We start from the raw sequence: 19,569 nt of genomic DNA, 5'->3' as shown, positions 1-19,569 counted from the left end.
AGCATGCTTGCGGAGAAGGCAATGGCACCCCACTCCAGTACTCTTGCCTGGAAAATCCCATGGATGGAGGAGCCTGGTGGGCTGCAGTCCATGGGGTCGCAAAGGGTCAGACACGACTGAGCAATTTCACTTTCACTTTTCACTTTTATGCATTGGAGAAGGAAATGGCAACCCACTCCAGTGTTCTTGCCTGGAGAATCCCAGGGACGGGGGAGCCTGGTGGGCTGCCGTCTATGGGGTCGCACAGAGTCGGACACGACTGAAGCGACTTAGCAGCAGCAGCAGTAGCAGCAGCATGCTTGAGTACAAGCAAATACAATATTTACTACGTGGTCTGAATGGGAATGCAGGGTAAAGGAAGGCTCCACGAAAGACAGGATTTAAGGGCAGAGTTTTCCCTAGCAACATAACATTTAAACTGAGTTTGGGAAGAATCCGAATTGCAAGAAGACTAAGAGCATACACGAAAAACAAAATCAGGAAGAACGTGGGAGATACCCGAGGATAATTGGATTTTGAATTCAGGTGTTGGTTTCCCAGAGGGAAACCTAATTTGCTAACTAAATCTGTTTCCATATTTACTTAAACTCTACCTCCTTCATTAAATGACTTGTAGAAACTGTGGAGGATGATGACTGACCTACCACAGGGACCGTTCAACAACAGAGCCTCTTGTTCTTGACAGAAACTGATTCTCTCACGTGGGCTGGCCCTTCTGTGCCTGCTACGCTGTGCCCTCGAAAGGCGGGAGACAGAAAAGCCTCAGAAACCAGGTTTGTAGGAGGCTTTAATTTTGAGGCGAGAAGGTGAAGTACTCTTGCTGCCTCAGTTTGTCTTTTTTTTTTTTTTTCCTTATAAAACTGTTTTCATTCTGTAGTAACCCAAGGTCAATTCCTTTTGCAAAAGGAAAGGATTTTGTTACCCTTTTACCATAGAACACCACAAGGTGAACTGAGGGTAAAATTCTGATTACATTTGTTTTCTTGCGTAGCAGAGCTAGTCAAGAGCCACTAAATTCCAAGATATACATACAGGGATGATTTAAAAGTGGAAACAACACTAGCAGCTAGATAAAAGTATTTATACTATACCTAAATACCTGAATTTAAGTGAGTGTTTTAAGGGTTGGTACCTCCTCTCCCGATGTGGTTATCACATATCTGTCGAGGAAACTGAAGAGAGATTTTTTTTTTTGAACTTGTATCTTTCACTTAGATTTTCAGAGATTTTTGTCCACCAAGAACTGAATAACTCATTAGGAAATAATTTGTTTTTCTGTCTACTCACTGGATCTACGTACATCTGCCATAAGATACGGTAAATATTTAATGAGATGACCGAGTTTTAACTTGTTTGAGCCAGATAGATGTGAATGTGTGATTCCTTCGGATTTTCTGAGATGTTAAAAATGACCTCCATGCCACCTTCTGCCATCGTGATATCTCCTTGGGAAGTCTTGTTTCTGAGACCCCCTAACCCAGCCTCCCTGCCCCTTTCCCTCCCAGTTCTGGGGTCCTCTCTGGAATAGTCCAACAAGAAGGTCATCCAGTGTGAAAAGGTCATCAGGCTTGAGTAACATTCCAGTGGGAGAGAAAGGGCATTTTTATCCTGGGTAACTGGTCTGAGGGCAAGGTCTGAAGACTTCAGGAGTCTGCTTTCACACTGATTTCCTCCATGTCTGTGCTCTCTCTAAGGCAGGCTGTCTCTAATGTGGCTACTCTGCCTCCTTGGGTTACTTCCCTGGCATTTGGAGCTGGGTTCCATGGCAGTTTATTAAGGCCTTCAGCCTTGGTGGGAACCTCTGGTGGCTCAGAAAGTAAAGAATCTGCCTGCAATGCAAGAGACCCGGATTTGATCCCTGGGTTGGGAAGATCCCCTTGGAGAAGGGACTGGCTACCCACTCTAGTATTTTTGCCTTGGAAAATTCCATGGACAGAGGAGCCTGAGGGGCTACAGTCCATGGGATCAAAGAGTCGGGCACGACTGAGTGACCAACATTTTCACTTTTCACTTTCATGGTGCAACCAGCCATCCTAGGGGTTAACGTGCTCTCGGTGGCCTCACCCCTTTGACTCTGGTGATGTAGGATCCTGCCCTCTAAGCCAGGACACCCCTTTGGTGTCTGATGGATACTTGGCAGTGAGCCCAGAGCGGCGGCCCACCCTCAGGAGCAACAGGGACCCGGTTCCTCTCACTGTCCCATCATTCTTTGGAGAATTCTTTCTAACCAACAAGGATTAGAATTCCCCCTTTCCTTGCTTGTGCAATAGAGTCATGACTTAAACCAGTAAATAATAAAGTCATAGACTTGTTACAAGTGATTATGCAACTTTTGTCATTGAAAGAAATGATTCACCAAGGCAAACCAAGCATTTGTTAATTGCTACATAAATTGATTTTTGTTTTCAAGTCAAATGCACTGGCGAACGTTTCCGTGAAGGAAGGCAGGTGATCTGGCCCAGAGTGGCCCTGTTGCAGTTGGAGCTTACCAAGGACCAGGCCTAGGAGCTGGCTTTGCCAAGCTGACGGCCAAGTGGAGTGGCCAGCAGCCATCTGGACCCCCTCCCCATTGGCCCCTGGGTGTTTGGAAGGCACTGCCTATCTTCCTGGCCACTCTCCAGCCTTCTGGCAGGAGAGGCCTGGCCGCCTCCTCAGAGGGCCCCAGCCCTTGCCCCCCGGGACTGGAGACAAGTCTGGCCTCGTCTCCCCACTGGGAGCTCAGCCAACCCAGCTGTTTCCCGCAGCCCCTCCCTGCGCCTCTGCCCAGCCAGTTTCTCACAAGACAAGCCCCTTGCTCCCAGACTGTGTTGCTCCAGGATTCTGTCTCTGGCTGGTGAGGGGCCAGGACCTGCTCCTTCCTTCCATCTCCCTGAGGGCTGACGTTCCTGTGGCCCACCTCAGTCTCCCCAACACCCTCCTTTGTTATTCTCAGAGCAGACAGCCTTTGTCTGCAGACTGGCTCTGGGACAGGGAAGCCAGCAGAGGAAACTGTCTCATGCACTCCTGATGCCTCTGAGCAAACCAATGTGGGCACCTTCACTTGGACCACAGAGGTGTGCCTTCCAGCCGCTCAAACCCTCCCATGCCCCAGGTAAGGGGACGAGCTGGCCGACGTGGTAAGAGGGAGCTGAGTGCATGCATTCACCCACCCATCTGGGGCTCCTAGAAGTGACTCAGTAAACGTTTGCTGAATAAGTGAGGTAATGGGTGGATTAGGGGCCCACAGGAGGGGATTTCCATGCAGGATGATACATAAACAAGACGCATGTGTGGGAATGTGTTTTAAGTACGAACAAACATGAACCACTTTTGCCTTCATTTATAAGGCTGTGCTGGAGATTCTGAAGCCTGAGGTCAGTTGGCCTTATCCGCTTAAAAGACCCAGTATTTATAAATTGGTGGTCGGGGTTGAATCCAAACAGGATTCCTCCCCCAGGGCACATTTGTGACGTCTTGAGAAATGTATGGGTTTGTCCTCGGTCAGTGTCACCACATTGAATGCAGGAGGAGTAATGCACAGTGTGGTTCCTGATACTTCTTATCCCTCATTCAACACACAAAAAAGCCCCAGAGAAACGTACTTGCCCCATAAAACCAATGTCCATGGAGCATTTACTATTGACGTGCCCAGACCCTCCGCAGGGCCCATCACAAGCATTGTCTCGGGCCTCCTCATCTCACCGGTGAGTAGGGCTATCCGCATTTCACAGGTGAGAGAATGGAAACTTCGAGAAGATGAATAACGGTCACAAACACACACGGCCAGAAAGTGGGAGAGGCTGCCCCTGCCCTGGCAGTTCTGGTGCCAAGGCCTGTGCTTCTTACCTCCAGAACGAGGGCACTGTAAATTGGAGCACCGCTCTGTGCCTCTGGTTTCTCTCCTGTAAAATGCAGGCAAGTTTTCTCAAATTTTCTAACTAAAGTTGCTCAAGCAACAGAGGATCTTGAGGGACCTGCAGGTCTAGGGCACAGCCCAGAGTGGCAGCCACAGGCAGCAATGTCTCCAGAGTTTTAAGAAAATCAAAGTTTTAGTTTTATTTCCCAATGCATTTTGTTGTTTTATTCTGGTAAAACACCCATGACATAAAATTTACCATCTTAATTTTTTTTTTTGGCCAAGCTGCAAAAATCCTATTTGGCTTATAGGATCTCAGTTCCCTAACCAGAGATTGAACCCAGCCCACAGCAATGAAAGCCCAGAATCCTAACCACTAGGCAACCAGGGAACTCCTTTCATCTTTTCTTAAAAAAACATTTGTTTGTTTGGCTGTGCTGGGTGTTAGTTGCAGCAGTCAAACTCTTCGTTGCAGTATGTGGGATCTAGTTTTCTGCCCAGGAGTTGAACCCAAGCCCCCTGCAAGTCCCTTCAGTGGTATTTAAATTCAGAATTTATATTCAAAATGTTGTGCAACCGTCACCACCATCCATCTCCAGGACTCTTCATCTTGCTAAACTGAAACTGTATCTGTTAGGCACTAACTCCCTATTCCTCCCCTATTCCTGCCCCCAGCCCCTGGTGACCAGGATTCCACTTCCTGTCTCCATGAGTCGCCTTCTCTGTGTGCGTGCTCAGTCGCTTCAGTTGTGTCTGACTCTCTGTAACCCCCAAGGACTGTAGCCCGCCAAGCTCCTCTGTCCATTGGATTCTCCAGGCAAGAATACTGGAGTGGGTTGCCATGCCCTCCTCCAGGGAAATCTTCCCTACCCAGGGATGGAACCCGTGTCTCTTAAGTCGCCTGCATTGGCAGGCTGCTGCTTTACCACTAGTGCCACCTGGGAAGTTGCCTTCTCTGCAGCTGCTGCTGCTAAGTCTCTTCAGTCGTGTCCGACTCTGTGCGACCCCATAGACGGCAGCCCACCAGGCTCCCCCGTCCCTGGGATTCTCCAGGCAAGAACACTGGAGTGGGTTGCCATTTCCTTCTCCAATGCATGAAAGTGAAAAGTAAAAGTGAAGTCGCTCTTAGCGATCCCATGGACTGCAGCCCACCAGGTTCCTCTGTCCATGGGATTTTCCAGGCAAGAGTACTGGAGTGGGGTGCCATTGCCTTCTCTGTGCCTTCTCTAGGTAACTCATAGAAGTGGAATCACATGATGTTTATCTTTTTGTTTCTGGCTTATTTCACTTAGCATCATATTCTCAAGCTTAATCCATGTGTATGTCTGTGTGCCTTAATACATAAGTAACCACGCTACCCGTTATCTTTAAATAGCATTATACTCTGAAAGAGGAGTCCAGGGTAACGGGTCTGAAATGTACTGGTTAGAGAAGCACAGCAAGAAGATAAAAGTTATTACTTTCCCTTCGATAAGTTGAGTGTTGGAAAGGCTGTTTCTGAATTGCAGGGCGCTGCTTCTCTGACTTTGGCACAAGGCACAGACATCACTCAGTTTCTGGGTGAGAATCATCCAAATACAGCAGCTGAAGCAGCAGAGGAGGTGAGAAGTGCCCTGGGAGAGAAGTGGAGAGTGACCAAGGGGAGAGGATTTCAGGAGTCTTAGCTGCTGGCCTCTGGGGGTCCCAATTCAGGACCCCTCCCTGACAGCCCACAGGGACAGCAGGCACAGAGCAGGGAAGGCCCAGCCCACATCGGGACCACACCCAGAGAATGATACCCCTCGCCCTCTCTCTGCAATGACTGAGGCACCGAGGCCACCCTGCTCAGCCATGAGACACCAGCTGTGCTCCAGAGGCCAGGCCACCCATAAGAGGCTGGAGGGACCCTCCAGGCCTGTGCCCTGGGGGCTGGCCCCACACCGCAGCCCACATTGGCTTTTTAGGGGCCTGGGCCAGAGCCCCTCCCCCTCAGGAAGCAGACGGTGGGCGAGGGGGTCTCCTCACACCAGCTCCCTGCACTTCTCCGGAAGTTCAGGCAAGTGGCTTCTCTGGAGGAGACTGTAGCCCAGATTCTTGCAGTGTGTGTGTGTCCATGTGGAAGGAAGAGGATGAGATCTTGAGAACAGAGCAGCTGTGTGGGAGCCAATCAGGACAAATTTTCTGGAAAACGTCTCTTCCTCCTTTTTGTTGCTCTCGGGGCTCTTCCACCCCGGGCAGTGTCCTGCCCACACCCCAGAGTCTTCACAAGGCCTCAACCTCCCCCTGGGTCCATGTCCCAGGACCTGGATTCAGGCTCCAGGGCACGGAAGGACATCCCAGGAATTCAGTTCTTTGTCTCTGGATGGCCCTTGGGTCAGTGGAAGGGTCGGGGAACCAGTAATTCTGTCCCTGCTCTGAGGATACAACTCCCTTCCAAGGCCAGGCGGTGTATGACAGCCCCCGTCGGCCACAGTAAGTGTTGTCCGTCTCACGTCTCACTCCCAGGGACCAGGGTGGGGTGGGCTTGGGGGGTGGAGTGGGTGCAGACTGGCACTTGAGGGTTTGAACATTCTCCTTCCCACCCCCCAACTTTGAATGACTCTAGAAAGGGAAATGGATACATGTGTTGGAGGGTGGGGAGAAGTCGAGACAGAAAAATCCTCCAATGTGAAGTGTTCTTGTCTCCTTTTGGATTCCGGGTGGGCTGTAGCATAGGTTGAGCTGTGTTTTGTTTTGGCTGTGATGGGTCTTCGTTGCTGAGTGTGGGCTTTCTCTGGTCGTAGGGAGTAGGGCTACTCGAGCTGCAGCGCCCAGGCGTCTCACTGTGGTGGCTTCTCTCACTGGGGCTTGCGGGCTCTAGAGGGCTCAGGCTTCAGGGGCTGTGCTGCACAGGCTTAGCTGCCCTGTGGCATCTGGGATCTTCCTGCACCAGGGATCAAACCCCTGTTTCTTGCATTGGTAGTCAGATTTTTAACCACTGGACCACCAGGGAAGTCTGGTTGTGACTTTTATAGTGGAAATATTTGAATATTCAGGTTGTAAGATTTGTTTTATTCTAAGGTAACACACAAGGGTAGAAGGCACTGCCCTACTAGAAGGTAGGGCTTCCCCTGTGGCTCAGCTGGTAAAGAATCCTCCCACAATGCGGGAGACCTGGGTTTGATCCCTGGGTTGGGAAGATCCCCTGGAGAAGCAAAAGGCTACCCACTCCAGTATTCTGGCCTGGAGAATTCCATGGACTCTATAGTCCATGGGGTCCCAAAGCGCTGGACACTCTCACTTTCATTGGGAGGTAAACTCCCCAAGGGCAGGACAGTCTGAGTGTTGGCGCCCGTGGCTTGGGACAGCTGACACTGCAACCCTATGTTTAGCGACACTGCCTCAGTAGCTTGAAAATAGCCATGGGGTGTTTACACCATGGAAACTGATCAGTGCTACGAAGCAGTGCTTTTTGTCCTCCAGGGAGCTGGTTGTTAAATGTTTATCAACACTAGATGTTTATTCTCCCCGGCTTCCAGCAGTGTAGGCATTCAGGTATTCAAGGAATGAGTAAATTAATAAACCACCACCCAAAAGACCAGAAAGGAGAGAAGCGTTTATTCTCTACGTTCAGGTTAACCGAGTGCTAGTGGCTAGTGCCGCATTTTCCTCTGGGCTAACCCAGCGCCTGCACTCCCATCTCGGGGACCTGCCAAGTCTTGTTTTCCAGGTTCTGGAGGTCGGGGTGCTGGCATGCTCCTGTTGGGGCTAGAGTCTGCAAGGACCATTCGGGGCTTTTTCTGGGGGCAACGAGGGTCTGTGTTGCCTAAAAGTGGCGGTGGCAGCAGTCAAGTGTCCAGCAGGATGTCCTAACCATGATCTGTGACCACTTCTGTGATTCCAACCCATTTCTGTGCTGATTCTCCAGCTTCTTGTCAAGTCTATGAGCTCCCAGTGTCTTTCCTCTGAAGAACTTTTCTCAGTTAGCTATGTCCTTTTCTGTGGTTTGTAATCAAGAGCCCTGTGTGTCAGGTCAGGTGAGACGCACAAGAGATCTACTGGGAGAAATGCAGCAAAGATAAACAGAAGGGACGGGGCAAAGAGAGCCTTCAGAGAGTGGTGTAGACCTGAGGTATGGCAGCAGGAGGTGGTCAGTCAACCGTGGTTCCTGCACCACCCTCTGGAGGAGCACTACGGAGCCCTGGTGCAGGGTCCAAAGATGAAAAACACAGACCCCTGCCCTTGCAAAGTTCACAGCTTAGAGGGAGGAGGAGAGACAAATATGTCACTGCAGTTGTTCACAGTGCTAAGGCGAACCCTGCATCATGGGAGTGCAGGTGGGTGGAAGGAAGGCTTCCTGGAGGAGGTGCATCCTGGGAGCTCTTGGGGTTTTGCCATCTCCCTCCTCTCCTGCTTGTGATCCCAACCCAGCCTCACAGAGAGGTCTGGCCATTCATTTCTGGATTGTGTCCCTGGATCTGCAATCTACAAGGATGACCAAGATGTAGGGAATCCAGGATAGAGGTGGAGGGAGCAGGGGCAAAAGGAACCCACTCTTACTGAGCACCTGCTGCTGCTAATAAGTCGCTTCAGTCGTGTCCGACTCTGTGTGACCCCATAGACGGCAGCCCATCAGGCTCCCCCGTCCCTGGGATTCTCCAGGCAAGAACACTGGAGTGGGTTGCCATTTCCTTCTCCGATGCATGAAAGTGAAGTTGCTCAGTCGTGTCCGACTCGACTCTTAGTGACCCCATGGACTGCAGCCTACCAGGCTCCTCTGTCCATGGGATTTTCCAGGCAAGAGTACTGGAGTGGGGTGCCATTGCCTTCTCCTTACTGAGTACCTAGTAGCAGCTTTATAGAAGCCAGTTACTTCCCTTCTCTGCCACCCTCCACGTGAGGCTCAAGTGAGCAATTGAGACTTAAGGAGGTGACATGACTTGCCTGAGTTCACACACAGTGAGAGGCAGACCTCCTTCTGCCACCCCAGGCCGCAACCCAGGGGATGACACAGGATCAGGGTGGGGGTGGGGGTGGTTACTAGGGGAGAGGCCTTACACTTTTTTTCTGGAATCTTCTTTCTAAACCACCACGTTTTTGTGCACACAGTTCTTTTTATTGAACAAGGACTGTGTGTGCTGGGCCCTGTGGTCACCAAGTCCCTCTGAGGTGGTAGAACATAAGGCTTAAAGGCAAGTACTTGCCCTAACCAGTAACAGCCAGAGCCCGGCTGGTGGGTCCAGGGACCTACCTCCCCAGCAAAGGGTCTCCTTTGCAGCTGAGGTGTGGGGTAAGAAACCTGGGCTTCTGAGAAGAAGGGATCAGAGAGGAAAACCAGAAACACATCAGGAAGGTGCTTTGACTGCCCACCCCCCACAGGAAAAGAAGCAGCTGCCTCCCACTTTACAGGGACCTTTGACCAACCTCAGAAAATTCCTGGCTGAGGCAGGCAGGGAGTGGGGCTTTTTGAATGGGAGAAACGGTTTTTCCTTTTCTAGAGAGGTTTGGGGTAATCCCACTTCCTTTTCTCTGCCAAGCTTTGTGTAAGAATTCACACAAGTCCCCAGGGGGCCCCAGTTACACAGCTGCTGCGTCTCCTCTCTTCAGTGATAGGTAAGTAATGGGCCAAATTTAGCATGCTTATGTTTTACTAAGCATTTTGTCTGAGCATCCGTGATGGTCCAGGGAGATGAGTTGCCAGAGCTGCAGGTCTGAAGAGGGGGTAAGCTCCCCACTGGTGATTTTTCCCTGCTCCTCAGGAGGCCGGGGGGGAAATGACCAACAGCTGGGCTAGGAAAGGGGCTGCAGGTAGAAGAGGATGAGGGAAAAGGAGCCAACCTCGTGATCGCCCCACCTCCAGCGTGTCCCAGGATAAGGGCTAGTTTTCTGAGGATAGGTGATTTCCAGTTTCCGAGACAGAGATGGCAGACAAGACAGAGTGCCTTGGTTAAGAAAGACAACGAGGAAGGAAAATTAGCTCCTACCTTGATCCCAACTAGTGCTGTGAACACAGGTGATAGGGATGCATGCACGCTGTACCGCCAGGGACCTCAGAGATGACTTAGGGAGACTCCAAGCCCGCAGGGTGTTGCACCAGAGAACTGCAGCAGACAGAGGTGGAGATTGAGGAAGCAGGGGGCCACCAGCTGCCTGAGGTGGTGTGGGGAAGCTTCTAGAGAGGACGATGTTAGGCCGATCTTGAGAGATGAGTAGGAGTTTGCCGGGTCAGAGGCAGTGGGAAATGGTGGCTGAGAGGTAGGAAGCAGCGGCTTGTGTGTGGAGAAACTGAGTCCTGGGGAAGCATAGAATTCAGGGGTAGAAGACAAGCAGGCGGCTGCACAGAGGGCTGTGTTGTTTAAGGTGGGTGCGGAGGAAGGATGGCACAGACCGGAAGACTTGGGTGCAGGGGAAATGCGACTGGTGCCAGCACCAAATATGAAGGGCAGTCCGAGCCTTGGCACAGACCCAAAGGGGCGGAGACCCTGGGCATCATCGCAGGTCACCGGGGATGGACGACGGCAGAGCTGGATGAGGGGGAGATGGGCGGAGAGGAAGCCCAGCCTCCGCCGGTTTTCCAGGCGACCGGGCCGACCTCCCAACTGGGCGGGGCGGGCACCGACGGAGCGGTCCCGCGGGCCCTTCGCGCCCGAGGCTCCTGGAGACAGGTAGGAGGCGGAGGAACAGGACCCGAGGGCCCGGGGCGGCTCACCTCTGGGCTGCAGCAGGAATTTGCCCGCCCCGACTCCCTGGGAGAGCAGTGTCGGAGGAAGTGGGGGTCCTGGGAGGAGACCTGCCTCCCGCTCCTCGGGCCGAGATGGGGGAGGTCGCAAGCGAAAAGGAAACCTCGGAGCCTCAGAGGGCAGAGGGCCGGGATGAAACAGACGCAACCCCGGGCGGCCCACGCCAACCCTCCCGCCTCCTCTGCCCTTCCCTCCGTCGGATGCCGTTCTGGAGCACAGGGTCCCGGAGACCGCGCGCCCCCTCTTCCTTGGTGCTGCCTAGGCTGTGGCCCTGGAGCTCCCGAGCTGAGTGCTGGCCCGGCTCCTCACGTCGGAAGCCACCTCTCTCCGCCTCGGGGGCTGCAGCGGGCCGGTTCCCCCGCGGGGCGGGCGCAGGGGACATCCTCGCGTGGGGACCGGGAAGGGCGCGCGGGGACCCTAGACATCCGGAGCTCCCAGTAGCAACTTTTCTCCTTGAGACTGTTTTTTTCTCCTGTCCTCCCTGCTGTCTCTTCTTTAGCTGCGTTCGTCCCCGCCCCGCGAAGGACTTCTCTCTACTTCAGAGAAGCAGCATCTCCGTCGTTAGCCCTAGCACGAGGCTCCCCAGGCACCCCGGCTTCCCCTCGTGCGCGCGGCTTTTCCACGAGCGGTCGCAGAGCCCAGGCCGGGCCGCCACCCCTCACCCCCCCAGCCCCGGGAACCCCTGATTTGCAGTGAAAATGATGCCTACGTGAATCACTCTTAGTACTAAATTAACGCAGCATAGATGTGCCAGTTTATATTTGGCTGAACTTGGCTTAGTACGCTCTGTTTTATTCTTGTAAACTGAAGTCATTTTATGCTTAGGAAAAATTAAAGAGAACCATGGTGGAGTTACAGATTTTAAAACTTAAGCATACAAGTCAGTACTTGCTTAATGTTTTCTCCTGAAAGGGGCACATTGTGTATGTCATTCTCCAGCGCGGTGACATGTACACACTTGCACACATACTGCGCACACGCACCAGACTGCACTTGCTCAGTGCATACTGCACTCGCACACGCCAAACCACACAGGCATTTTGTACACACAAACAGGACACTGCACACATGCACACGCTGCACTCACTTTACACACACCCACACCCCCACGCACCGGCTTAGGGAGGCTGCTTGTGGATCTTCTCCGGAGCAGAGAAATGCTGCCTTGGGTTTAAAGTAAGATACAATCAACATTTTCAAAGCATTTACGTTTTTAAAGTACCTGCAGAGACTTTTTAAAAACGTCTTTATTTACGAGTTTTAAAACAAGTGATGTAATGGCTTTTAAAAAAGGATCTCTTGGTGAATGAAAACAGTGAGTCTGATTGCTTTGAATCTGAACTCTCGACTTTTAACCAGTGTTTTTAATTGCTCTCCTTTCTTCCCTCTGAAACCCTGAAAGAAGTTACTCTTGAACTTTTAGAAGCCAGTTGTAGACGGGCCTGCCCTCCCTCACTGTATAAGAGCCTCCGCTGCGCCCCACGGCGTCCCCTCCAGTCCCTCTGCGGGTGTCCGGGTCACCTGTGGGCACCCTGCGGGGGAGGGATGGGCCGCCACATCCCTGCTGGCCCGGGAGCTGGCGGGGAGCGCGGAGCTTGGATGTGTGGGGCGGTGCCTCGTCCCCGCCCCGCCCGCTCCAATCCCCGCCTCTCCCGCAGGCCAGGACGAGATGCGGCTGCTTCTGCTGCTGCTGCCCCTGCTGTTGGCCCCCGCGCCTGGGTCTTCGGTGAGTGCGACCCTTCCTCCCGCCCCCACCCCCGCCCAGGGTCGCCGCGGGTCGGAGACCCCGACGGCTGGAGCCAGTGGCTGCGGCGCCATCCCCAAGAGAAAGCCACTGTCTGGATGGTGGGGCGGGAAGAGGCGAACCCTCTCAGCCTGAGCGCCTTCAAAGACGGGTGGGACCTTGCAACCTCTGGTGCCCAGAACTTCCCGTCTGGCTTTCGGGCACAGTTCGCAGAATTGGCAATTTCCCAGCAGCCCCACCCCTCCTTCAGAAGGTTCTGGGCGCGCTGCTAATTGCTGCGGAGGTCCAGAGGGGTGACCTATCACGGTGGAAGGAAGAGGGGTCCTTGCTGGCACCAGCCAAGGAGCAGGGCCAAATGGCCATCCTACCAGACGTCTGCCACCTGCCTATTGACCAAACTCTGCTGCCTCTCAATGGGGGCTATTTGGACCTAGAGGTTTGGGCTGCCAGGCCCGTTCTCCACTGCCCCTGGGGCTGGCATCTAGAGCTGGGCTGTCCAATAGGACCGTCTGAGATGATGGAAATGCTCTGCATCTGTGCTGTCCAGTAAGATAGCCACTGGGTTCATGTGGTTACTGAGCACATGACATGTGGTCAGTACAACTGAGGAACTGAATCTTATTTGATTTTTAAAATTATTTTTTAACTGGGCTGAGTCTTTGTTGCTACGTGCATGGTACTCTCTACTTGCCATGCACGAGCTTCTCATTGCGGTGTCTTCTCTCATTGCTGAGCACGGGCTCCAGGGCGCACAGGCTTCAGGAGCTGTGGCACTCGGGCTCAGCTGCAGCATGTGGAATCTTCCCAGACCAGGGATTGAGACAGTGTCCCCTGCGTTGGGCAGGCGGATCCTTAACCACTGGACCACCAGGGAAGCCCTTATTTGATTTTAATGAACATGAATTTAAACAGCCTCATGTGGTTAGTGGCTAAGTATTAGTGAAAATTCAGAGAGTGGATACAGGAAGGCAACCAGTGATCACAGTAACTGTTTCATTACCAGGGGCCTGAGGGACAAGGCTTCCTGGAGAACCTACCTGGGTTCCAGGGAGGTACAGGGAATCTTCTAGATAACAGGCCCCACCTTGGGGGAGGGCACCGTGTGCCGAGTGGGGCTTGTTCCTGGAGCTGCTCCTGCCTGGCTTCTCCTGCTTTGACAGGATGGAGAGCACAGATTCCATCCACCCCTGGAGAGGGCTCCACAGGGGAGGCTCACAGCCCTGCCTCCCGAGCCCTGCAGGAGGGCCCCTGAGAATGGACCCACACTGTTCACTGCTTTGGGAGAGGGGCAGGGTGATGCTGTCTCTGTGGAAATGTGAGTTAAAGCTGAGAAGTCCTCCTCCAGCCAGGGGGCAGGCCGGGGTGGGAGTCAGCAGTGGGCAGTGGGTTTAGCATGGGCCTCAGTCAGAGCAGAGAGTGGGCTAGAGCCCACTTCCTCACGTCCTCTCCACCGCCGTCTGGCGTCCCCAGCTCACCTCTGCTACCCCATGGCCCTTGCCTCCTCAGTGCCACATCCTGAGGGCCTCGCCACAGGTGGCACTGAGGTCTCTGCTCAGGTGGGGGGGGTGGCGCATGTGACAGGACACCGGGATGAAACTCAGAGCCACCTCCTAGCAGCTGTGTGACGCTAAGCAGATCATCAGATCTTAGATCCCTTTAAATTAGAAAGTAATGACGCCCATGCACAGGTTCCATGCAGGTGAAATGAGGGATCCGAAGTAACCTGGGCCTATTAGGCACTTTCTTCCTTAGAAACACCTGGGTACGTGGGGCTGGGACCTCCCCTTACCCACTCCACTGTCTGGAGGAGGGTGTAGCCCAGGCTGGTTCTAGCTGAGTGCAATACCCCCCTCCATGGCCCAGGCTGGTTGTAACTGGGGGCGGGACCCCCCCGACTGCCCCATGGCCCAGGCTGGTTCTAGCTGGGTGCAATACCTACTCCCCCATAGCCCAGCCTGGTCGTAACTGGGTGCGGGACCCCCCCATAGCCCAGGCTGGTTGTAGCTGGGAGTGAGACCCACCCTCCTCCATAGCCCAGACTGGCTGTAACTGGGGGCAGGACCCCCCCCACTCCATGACCCAGGCTGATTCTAGCTGTGGCGGGACCCCCTCCCCACCATCCCCAACCTTTCACAGGATTATTCTCAGTGCTGACAGGGGTCAGCTTGAGCAGAATGAATAGTCGATTAAGGAGGACTAACACATCACACCTCTCACTGCCCCCTGCCCCAGGTTGGTCAGGGGAGGCTTCACAAGGGGTCTTCCAGTCTCCTTGTGCCGGGGACCAGCCCCGGCTGATCCAGGGTATTCGAAGGAGAGACGGCTAGGCGAGGGTCAGGGAATAACTGCTTAATTACACTTTAATTAAGGATACAAAGAGTAATAGAATAAGGATAGCTCAGTGATGAAATTCAGTGGAGAAAAGCGGCTGAAATAAGGATAGCTCAGTAGGAAAATTCAGTGGAGAAAAGAAGCTGAGTGGCTTGGTTTACGCGGAAAATCAATATAACCCGTGACACCAGGTTAGCTCTGACCACGGAGGCCGCAGGCGCCCTCTCGAATAGCGGAAGGTGCCCCACCTTAGACACCTTCTCGAGTGGGTCTTAGAAGCCCAGGCAAATAAATGGTCACAGAGGACATCCGCGCTCCAGATGGACACTCAGCTGGAATTTGGGAGAGAGAGTGACATGGGGAGACCAAGTTTCAGTGAACAAGGCCCGCACTTTATTTTCCAAAGTAGTTTTTATACCTTAAGGTATGCATAGAGGATAATGGGGGAAGGGGTGGAGTCATGTAAGGACAGCAGTTCCTGGTTCTAATCTAAGCCAGGCTTTCAAACTTATCATATGCAAAAGTTCAGGTGATTGACATCATCTTCTGGCCCGGAGGCCTGTTAACATTTTAAGAAACTTATTTTTCTCTAAAGGTGATTATTCCAAAGTCAGGCACCAGCCTTCCAAAAAGCATTGGACAAAGCTGCATTTTACATTTCTATACACCCATTATATCAATCAATACACTGCCAAAGACACAGTAGGTAAGGAGTATGGAGACTTAGCAGCAAACATTGGCCCAACAAGTGAAAAACCCTTCACCAATACATTTTCTAATCAATCTTTTAACTACTCAAAGGAATCTGTGTTTAGGCAGTTTAGAACATCTCCTGCCTCTCACAGTTGGGAGGCTCTGAACAATCACATGTGGCCGGAAAAACCTATTCAGGCAGGCTAGAGGATTTCCAAAGGAGTTTGTAGGTTGAAACACTGTCACATCCAAGAATTATTAACTGGAGCTGTAAGCTAACTCTTTTTTCAGAGAGAGGTAGTGGGAGACAGCCCCCCATAAAGTCAGAGGTGTAGGTGAAAGCACAAAGCAGAAAGTAGGCAGACTCTGGTTTTGGGGGTAGATGCTCGAGAATTTCCAGGGGGACTCCTGAGGCTCGATCCCGCCTTTGCGTATGCCGAGCCTCCTTCCTCATGACCTTTGTCATGGGCGGAGTGCCTCACGCTGGCTCCCGGCAGTGATAGAATTCCAGTTGAGCTATTCCAGATCCTCACTCAATATGCAATATGCCGGCTCCCAGCATCCTTGCTTCTGCTCTGTTCCCACTCCCACCCTGGCACGTTGGGCAGGTGATCCCAGGGGAACAGTGCAGCAGGAAAGGGGGCTTCCTCAGTTGCCCAGGTTGGGGTTGGAGGAGGAGCTGGTGGGGTACGGAGGGCGGCAGGAGGCAGGTGAGGACAGGCCCGGGTGAGGGTGGACTGGACCAGCTCATTCTGGCTTCACACCATCATGCCGCTTGTGGTTTGGGTAATTACAGAGAAACGAGATGCGTCTGTGCTGCTCCTGGCTGAGCATGCTGAATACTCCCCACTCCAGTATTCTTGCCTGGAGAATCCCATGGACAGGGCAGCCTGGTGGGCTACAGTCTATGGGATCGCACTGAGTCAGACAGGACTGAGCGACCAACACTTTCACTTTTCACAGTGATGAGTCTGGGGGGAGGTGCTTATCATCCCTGGAAAGTCACCCTCTACCCCCAACACTCAATACCTTCCCCTTTAAAATAGGAACTGATCAAGTAAATTTCAGTTTAAATTTCATGGAACACTTTTATATCCTGATTTTTAGAAGCTTGGAGATCTGGCCCTCTTAGAAGTGAAGGGTAAATGATTTGAAGAGTGAAAGCTCAGACTTTGATCTAGTTGGCCCTTCCTTCTTGGTTTTGTATGTGGTTCAGCAAACGTGTGTGAGTTGTTCTGATTCAGGGTTCATGGTTTTGTTATAAACCAAGGATAACTAGATGTTTGGCACCGGGGTGCTTGAAGAGCGCTGGGTGTAATCTGCGCATGCACAAACCTCCATCCTCACCTAAGATCCCAGAGGCTCACTACGTGATGAACATTTGCTTTTCCGCATGAGAACTTGGGTTCTTCTAGGGAAAATGGCAGGGATTTTTTCCTCTAGAGATTATTATGTTGTGACGCCCTAAGATAAAGTCCCCTTCAAACAAACAGGACATACTTCCAATCCACATTTTGCCTCCCAGCAAGAAAGCAAGTCTAACACCCGTCCAGCTCCTCAGGCCTCATCCAGTGTCCCCCTTGGTTCCCCAGGTGAGGTTGGTGGAACCTGGTACAAGAGCAGAGGCCTGGAGTGAAGCCAAGCTGCTGTTGTGTCCACTTGTTCCTGTGTCTCCCTCTCTTTTCCATGCACCGGGATGGTCAGGTTGTTCTGTGGAGTAAATGAGAGAATATGTGTGTAGCATGTGGACTTCTGAAGTCACCTGCAGGGTACCAGATCCTTCTGGTGGGAACCTGTATCGATTAGGATTATTTTCCTGTTAGAGTCCCAAATGACAGTCCTTCAACAAAAAAAGTCCTGATTCCTCTCTCTTATAAACATGCATGGTCAGAAATCTGGGGATGTTCTGTCTCACCAAGTGCTCCAGGATTCTTGTACCTTTGCTTCAGTGTTCAAAACTTCTGTTCCTAAATTACCACATAGTTTCGAAGGCTGCTCCAATTCCAGCCATCACATCTGATTTCCAGCCAGCAGGAAGGCGTATAGGAGGACTAAGAAAAAGGACAAATGAACACGCAAGCTATCTCTTAAGGAGATTACAGGCACTGGGTTTTATTAGGCTTTACTGTGCTTTGCAGCTAGTGCTTTTTTTTTTTTTTTTTACAAATTGAAGGTTTGTGGTAATGCTGTGTTGAGAAAGTCTGTAAATGTCATTTTTCCAATAGCATTTGCTCACTTTGTCATATTTTTGAAATTCTCAAAATATTTAAACTTTTCAATCATTATGTTTGTTATGGTGATGTTTGATTAATGATCTCTGATGCTACCATTGCGAAAAGATTACAACTTGCTGAAAGTTTGGGTGATGGCTAGCATTTGTTTAACAATAAAGTACTTTTTAATTGAGGTACATACATTATTTTTAATGCTATCGCACACTTAACAGATTCTAGTATAGTACAAACAACTTTCACATGTACTGGGAAATCCCCAAAGCTGTGTGATCTGCTTTATCACAATATTTGCTCTATTTTGGTGGAACCAAGCCTACAATCTCTCTGAAATATGCCTGTACTGGAGACTGCTAGGAAAGAAAATCTCGCTCAGTCGTGTCCGACTCTTTGTGACCCCATGGACTGTATATGCAATGCATGGAATTCTCCAGGCCAGAATACTGGAGTGAGTAGCCTTTCCCTTCTCCAGGGGATCTTCCCAGCCCAGGGATTGAACCCAGGTCTCCTGCATTGCGGGCGGATTCTTTACTAGCTGAGCCACAAGGAAGGCTGCCACCCAGCACCTTTCAAGTACCTCTCACTGACAAGAATTTAGTGAAATAGCTGTGGCTGGCTGCGGGAAACCTGGGAAATGAACTTGGGTGGGAGGGCAGCCAGCTATCCAGCTAGGAGTCAAGGGTTCTCTTAGTGAGAGAAGGGGAGGATAGATACTGGGGGACTCCTGGGGGCCCCTGCCACAGCTTGGCAGGAAGAAATCACCGCCCCATCCTAACACACACACAATTAGATTAAGTTCTGACTAGGCCAGAGCTACAAAAACATGGCACTGCAGGTGGATGGCATTCCCCGCACACGTGGAGCCCATCCTACCCGATGACACGCCGTTCCTCCTGTGCTTTTATATCTTCCTCCTGGGAGGGCATGCTCTGCTGCTCCAGGGATTCCATTCAAGGGTATGCTTCTAGACATCCTGGTTCTCAGACCAAACTCTGCCCAGCCAGGGGATGTCATGGTCAGACACGATCAGGGAAGAGCTCTCTGCCCGCAGCTTGCCCGCTGTACTGGGCACATAGGGGCTGCTGGTGGAGGCAGCATTGACGGATGAGGAGGCTGGGTTGGCTCCCGGCTCCTTATGGTGAAAGCTGGCTTATTCCACAAATGAGGATGTTGGGGTGCCTGGGGGAGCTGCAGTCCTGAAGGCTCAGCTCTAGGAGACACCGTCTCAGGCTCCTTGCAGGGGAGGGCTATGCTCCAAGGCTGGGGGTGTCAGGGCAGCCCTGAGCACTCCTGTGGGGGCTCCAAGCGCTGACTCCCACTGCTGAGCGTGTCCTCCTCCAGGCTCCCCAGGTGAGGCGGCAGAGTGACACCTGGGGCTCCTGGGGTAACTGGAGCCCCTGCAGCCGGACCTGTGGAGGGGGCGTCAGCTTCCGGGAGCGTCCCTGCTACACCCAGAGGTAGGAAGGCAGGGATGGGCCAGCTTGTTAAAAGAGAGCAGGCGCGGGGGAGTGGCTGGGTGTCCTGGGCCAGTGCCAGGGCCACAAGGGCAAAACCTACCACACGACAGATTTGTTCTGGGAGCAGCATCAGTGGAGAACTTGAAATTGAGTCATTTCTGCATACTGACACTCTGATTGCAACGACAGCCTTATTTCAGGGAGCTGGTGCCATTTCTGCTTCATCCAGCCCTGAGTCCCTAGCTTCTCCAGCAGTGCCGTCAGGTGTAATGAATTCTTGTTGAATTAACGAATAATCCTCAAAAACTAACGTGTGCGGTTTCTCTGCCGTCAGCCCCTTCTTCAAGTATAGATGTTTCTCACTCTAAGTGACTTATTAAGCTCCTGCTGCGTGCCCTGCACTCTGACGAGTACCATAGGGCGCAAAAGAAGGGGTGGTGACGCTCTGCCTGTCGGGGGTTTAACGATTCCTGAAAACTTTGCCTGAAGAGGCAGAGAGAAGATACTATTCTAAGTGTCTTACCCACATTTACTCCTCTTAAGTGGCAGAATAACCTTACCAAGTGGGTATATATTGCAT

At 52.1% G+C, this 19,569-nt stretch overlaps 1 protein-coding gene across 7 annotated transcripts in view; it reads left to right on the top strand.

Moving 5' to 3' along the window:
- PAPLN (papilin, proteoglycan like sulfated glycoprotein) overlaps nt 1–19,569 on the top strand; it is a 52,224-nt gene that overhangs the window by 3,888 nt on the left and 28,767 nt on the right. For 4 of the 7 annotated variants that reach the window (XM_044924752.2, XM_044924751.2, XM_044924754.2 and 1 more), the window contains exons 2-3: nt 12,192–12,259; nt 18,874–18,989. In XM_044924752.2, coding sequence (XP_044780687.2) covers nt 12,192–12,259; nt 18,874–18,989 — 184 coding nt within the window. Of the gene's footprint in view, nt 1–685; nt 774–9,226; nt 9,407–9,481; nt 10,459–12,191; nt 12,260–18,873; nt 18,990–19,569 lie in introns of those variants that run through there. The other 3 variants (XM_044924753.2, XM_006055207.4, XM_006055208.4) reach the window with 3 other exon arrangements.

Source organism: Bubalus bubalis, chromosome 11, assembly GCF_019923935.1.
Source record: "Bubalus bubalis isolate 160015118507 breed Murrah chromosome 11, NDDB_SH_1, whole genome shotgun sequence".
NCBI classification, from domain to species: Eukaryota; Metazoa; Chordata; class Mammalia; order Artiodactyla; family Bovidae; genus Bubalus; species Bubalus bubalis.
Note: the sequence above shows the minus strand (reverse complement) of the source record. Positions and strands in the feature narration are given on the sequence as shown.